The sequence below is a fragment of the Bremia lactucae genome, assembly GCF_004359215.1.
Source record: "Bremia lactucae strain SF5 chromosome Unknown BlacSF5_NotPlaced_200_SHOA01000120.1_2678225bp, whole genome shotgun sequence".
NCBI classification, from domain to species: Eukaryota; Oomycota; class Peronosporomycetes; order Peronosporales; family Peronosporaceae; genus Bremia; species Bremia lactucae.
In genome coordinates, this window is record NW_027152213.1 from 2,341,024 (window position 1) to 2,346,802 (window position 5,779).

The 5,779-nt window shown below is 44.9% G+C and overlaps 1 protein-coding gene across 1 annotated transcript; it reads right to left on the minus strand.

Annotated features, from left to right (window-relative positions):
- Positions 1-234: 234 nt before the first annotated feature.
- On the minus strand, positions 235-3,996 carry CCR75_009187 (uncharacterized protein; the record flags this gene model as incomplete). Its single annotated transcript, XM_067967231.1, has 1 exon — positions 235-3,996. The coding sequence occupies one exon, from the start codon at positions 3,994-3,996 to the stop codon at positions 235-237; it is 3,762 nt and encodes a 1,253-aa protein (XP_067814324.1).
- Between the last annotated feature and the right edge of the window lie 1,783 nt (positions 3,997-5,779).

The following is a 5,779-nucleotide window of genomic DNA, read 5'->3' on the forward strand; positions in this document are numbered from 1 at the left end:
TTGGCGAATTTTTGTGCCCTTGTTTTTGTACCACCATGAGCGCAAGCAAGCCACTACTCGTAGTGTACGAGGTGTGTAGCTCCTTTACATTTTACTTTGAAAAGTAAAGTTGTTTTTGTGGCCGATACAATAATTACATATGTCCAGCGATTGGATATTTTAAAACCACTTGCTGCATTTTACACTTTTTCAGCACATCGGAACACATAACATCATATTTTCTCCTTCAAACATTTAATTACGCGCGTATAAAGTAATGCTACGTGCATACTCCCACAATTGCCTCAGTTTTTCAATATCCGCATCGCCCTCTGCTAGCAATTCTCGCACTTTTTGCGCCAGCCGAACGCTCTCAAGTTCCGTGTTGGCCTTCAAAGAGCGTTCAAACTGCTCCGATTTTTTTGCGGCACATTCAATCACTTCATTCGGGAGCTTGGCCAGCATGGCCACATTGATACCATAGCTCTTGGGGCACATGCCTTCCTCAAGCTTGTAAAGAAACGTTACCTTACGCTCATTCTCAGAATCCACGATACACCCCATATGACCAAGTGATACGTTGTCATTATCTGCATATTCTTCCACGAGAGAGTGGTAGTGTGTCGCGAACATCGTTCGGCACTGGACTTCGCTTAGCAGATACTCGACAACCGAGTATGCAATGGCAGTGCCATCGAATGTCGACGTTCCTCGTCCCAACTCATCCAAAATTACAAGCGAATGACTAGTTGCGTGATTTAAAATCGTTGCTGTTTCAGCCAGTTCTACAAAAAGGGTACTTTGGCCAGCTAGGATGCGATCGGAAGCCCCGATTCGAGTAAATATTCGATCAACGGGACTTAGACGACACCTTGATGCGGGAACAAAGCTGCCGATTTGCGCCATGAGGGTTAAAATGCAGGTTTGACGCAGCAGCGTCGATTTTCCGCCCATATTTGGTCCACTTAGAAGAATCAGTTGACCCTTCTTTTCAATACCAAGTCGTGTATGATTTGGAATGAAGTCACCGTTTCTATATGTCGCAGCTACACATGGGTGCACGCCTTCTACAATATCAATAAACGGGACTCCTCCGTTTGCAGTGCTTGCAGCAACCACCTCGGGCTTTGTGTATCCTTCGCTCTGACTGCTGAATAATGCAAGACTGACTAAGCAATCCAGTACAGCGAGACAATGTACTGCTTTAATCCAGTACTTGTAGTCTTCATCAAACTTATGAAAGATGCGCCGTGTCTGATCCTTCAAAGCTTCCTCTTTCTGATCCTCTGCATTAGCCAATCGCTTAAGTAATGCACGAATGGTTGCAGTATGGAAGCGCTTGTATCCTTTCTTGCGTGATTTAAGCTCATATTCTCTCGGCTGCTTTGACAGTGCGCTTTCTGGAACTTCCAATTGATAACGATCTTCTTTTTTTTTACCCCAGTAGGCTATCTGGTGGCACTGCAGCGCCTTGCGTTGGTCACTTAAATATGCCGCGAGCTCGTTCTCTACCTGAGCAATCTCAGCACAAGCTGCGTCGAATTCTTGGTCGACCTCAGCTCGAGGAACAATCACGCCGCTTTTTTTGGCTGAAGCTTGGTCAAAGCTGCGCTTGAAAAATTCTAACTTTTCTGTAAGATCCGGAAAATGCCCATGCTTCGAGCCAGGATGGACCCCGTCCACGATATTGTATCGCTTGAGTAACGTCTGAAGAATTGGAGAACTTGACTGCAATAAGCGAGGTCCCACCTCGAGCGTAAGGGTCATTGCCGCGTCAAATCCGTTCAAAACGGCCAGAAAATCCTTAATTTTGCGAACATTGTATATCTGTGATTCGTACATAATCGCACGACTGTCTGGATGCTCCTTCGAGCGATGCGCAGACCCAAGCGCGTGGATTCGAGCCAACAAACGCTCTAAATCGGGTAAATTACGAAGAAATTCGCGAATATTCATCATCAAGTTACCATTCTGTCCTAACGCTTCAACTGCATCGAGTCGCTCTTGAATGTCGCTGATCTTGCACAATGGTTTCAGTACCCACTCTTGGAACATTCGACGGCCAAAGCTGGTTACAGTCTTATCCATAATATCTATAAGGGAGCCTGAGCGTAGGCCATTAGAATTGTTGCACAGCAATTCCAAATTTTGAATCGTCCGCGAGTCTAATACAACATAATGCTGACCTAACTCCGACTTTGCAGCTGACACAGAAATTTTACTTGCACGTGCTTCTCGTGCCTCTTCGTCCGAAGGCTTGTACCGCTTAAAGTTGCACAGGGAAAGCAACTCTTGGTCGATAAGACTCCGTCGCAGGTGCCAAATGCAACCACCTAAAGCACTTATTGCAAGCTGACCCTTAGGTTTCACAGCTTTATCCATTTCTAGGAAATATAGCATTTCATCTGGCCATCCATGCTCTTTGAAGTACCCTGCGCGCTCAATTTCATCGATGGTCTTCGATGCATCCCAAAACTCTTTACCTACTCGTAAAGCGGAGTGGATAGCGGCTGGTGCAGCATGCTGCAACAACATTTTCGAATCATGACAAAGATTAAAACGCTCGGTTACAATTTCCATAATGTGAAATTGGGCAAAGAGTGTTTTCAAGCGGTCTCTTTGCTCAGTATCATCAAATTCAGAAACTTGAAATGCACCCGTAGCACAGTCTACCATACATATACCAAAGCGGACGGATCTTTGCGTAACATCGCAAAGTTCTTTCAGTGCTAAAAGATACGTTGCCGCCTGGGATTGCGAAGTTATTGGCGCATCGAGGAAGCTGCCAGTATTCGTACCAATCGATAATAACGAGCACATTTCACGACGAACAACTTTTGCCTTCTTAGCCAGCGATTTATTCCGGGTCTTTAACATTTCGGGGGTTTCTGTTTGCTCGACCCGCGCGACACGATAGCCCTTGGCAACCAATTGGGCCGACATTTTTGAGTATGCAATCTCTGGAAAACCAGAATGAGCTTTGTCGCCTTTCATATAAATAAGGTTTAACTCTTTATAGCCCACGTCAGCGTCCATGTGAAACAGTTCATAAAACTTGCCAACTTTAAAAAAGAGCACCGTGTCCATATTCTTGGACTTCACTTCCCACCACTGTACCATAGCTGGGGTTTCCTTTTTTAAGAAATCCAACGGAACTTCTAGAGTGCGTGGATCAAAGTCGGGCGAGTCGGGTGGATTGCCATTAATATCGTGGCGGTTTTCATACAGCCACGGAAAAGAATCGTGAATGTGGTTGCCTGCACCCGCCACGGAATTTAGCAAGGCAGGGTCTTTTTCTGCAGTTGCCTTTTTATCGCGACTCGAATCACATGTCTCTTCCGGCCACTTTTGTTTTGCCGCAGCTGGTGGAGACATAAAAGGTTTAACCGGAATTTTGACCTTTTGAATCGCGGCAGGAGCACTTTTCCGCCGCTTTTTATAAGGCAACGATTCGTGCTCATTAGAAGAGTCCATGAGCTCATCAATTTCAGCATCTGAAGGCTCTTCTTCCTCGCAGCTAAACTCTGACGCCTCGCCGTCACCTCCTTCTTCGGAACCCTCGTGCTCCCACTCCTCCTCGCTGATTACTATGTTGCGAAATTTTGAGTTTTTCTTTCGTTCGTCTCGCTCTTCTCGCTCTTCTTCTGAGTCGTCGTCATCCTTGATGATCAGCTTTCCGACAGCTTGGTTTGGCGACTGCCTTGGCTTTAATATAATCTTCTTCACAGGTTCGTCCTCCTCGGAACTCGTGCCTAGAAAATCCTCGTACGGTTTTCGTATGATAACTCCGCTCGATGCTGTTACTTGGCCTCGTAATGCCGCATCAATTGCCGTCGTGGTTTGTTTCAATTTAGGAGAGAACGCGATCCTCTTGCGTGTAATATCCGGCGACTTTTTCTTGGAGTGACTGGCGCTACTTGCCAATTGTACAGCAGCGCTATTCTTCTTCGTTGAGGCGCTCTCTGACGATGGGGGGCTGAAGAAATTAAGCAACGAGCTCTGCGTTCTATGCTTCATCTTGGCTATCACGGGTACCCGCACTGCCACTTAAAGCTCAAAATGAATAACAAAAAGCCGCGGCTATGGCCACAGACATAATTACTACGGCCACAGACATAACTACTACGGCCACAGATATAAAGTAAACTTACAACATGCTAAATTATGATTGGTTTAAATTTCCAAATCAGGTATCCTGACAATACAAATCGCAACTTTTTTTATTTCTATCGACCGATTTTCTGTGACCTGTCGGACTGCGGCGTTGCTAGCACGAGCTTCCGCGACGTGTTTTTTGCCGTGCTTCTCTTTCTCTTTCTCTCTCGCTCTCTCTCTCGCTCCCTTAGCTTTATATAGAACATTCTTGACTGTGTCTGATAAAATCGTCCAATATTCTGACTGACTGTGCCGATCCTATTTGCTCTGATTTATCTAGTTACACAGTTTTTCACCGCACTAACGACTATTAATATTCAATGGACGCTGAGCAGCAGGAAGCAGACAGTTCACTGAGCGGAAGGCCATGGAAGATCATATCAATAAGATGGAGGCTGCAAAGGGCTATGGAGTTGTCATCAAATCCTCTTTACAAGCAAAGAGATGGCAGCCAAGTTGTTCAATATAAATGTAGTCGTGAAGGTTTAGACCGGAACCGTCACAGACTTTCCCAAAAAACAAGAAGTCGAATGGCAAAAGACAGTGCCCTCATTGACTGCCCTTACAAAGGAGTTGGATCAGAAGCAAGAGGTAAGCTATGCAATATTTTTGAGTAAATTTACATAAGATATTAATGCATTAACAATCTCTACCTTCCTTACAGACAGCATTTGGTCCTTTACAGCCACTTGCAATGAACACAACCACGAATCCTTAATGTCCATCCAGTGCCCCAAGAGGAGAAAATTGCCGGACTCTTTCAGTATGAGTTGAAAGCCGGACAAGTCCAGACCATTTTGAGGGAGCAAGATGTGCCATTGGAGATCACCAAACGGAAACTTTGAAACATCAAGAAAAATGCCATGTAAAAGCTTGATGGACGAACCCGATGGATACGCTGTACCAAACCTTCTCGGATTACGGATTCGAAATAGACATCGAGAAGGACGCCTCGGGGCACATCATCCATCTCTTTTTTGCGCATCCATAAAACGTGGAGCTTGTTTGGAACCATTGCGGATGTGCTTTTGCTAAATTGCACATACAAAACCAGCAGAACACGATTTCCTCGGCTACACGTTGTTGGAAACACCAACCTTTATTCGACCTTCTCTGCCGCCTTTGTTTTCATGAAGAGCGAGGATGCTAACTCGTCCATGATCGCAATAAATTTATCAGACGATTGTTTCATTATGATCCTCTTTCAAAAGTTATTACGATTGACCGAAAGCTTGCGCTAACGAGGCATTACAGAACAGTTTTACCGCAGCATCCATCATACTTTGCATGTGGCACATTGAAAAGAACGTCGTTGCCAAATGTAAACCCCATTTTGCTGGGGAAGATGACGAACAGTGGAAAGCGTTCTCAAAAGGATGGAGAATGGTAACGTATCAACTTCTTTTCTCTCTTTTTTTCTGCTTGCCATTGGAGATGTTTAGTCACATTCTAATTTTTCTCGCTTTAATTATTATTTTTGTACAGGTCACCTATTCGAATACAAGACATGAATTCGAGGAAAACTGGAAAGCATTCCGGAGCAGTTGAAATGAGAACCACATGAATTCTATTGGTTATCTGTCAACGACATGGATCAATCCGCACAAGGAGAAGTTTGTTCGGGCGTGGACAAATTTGATACGGC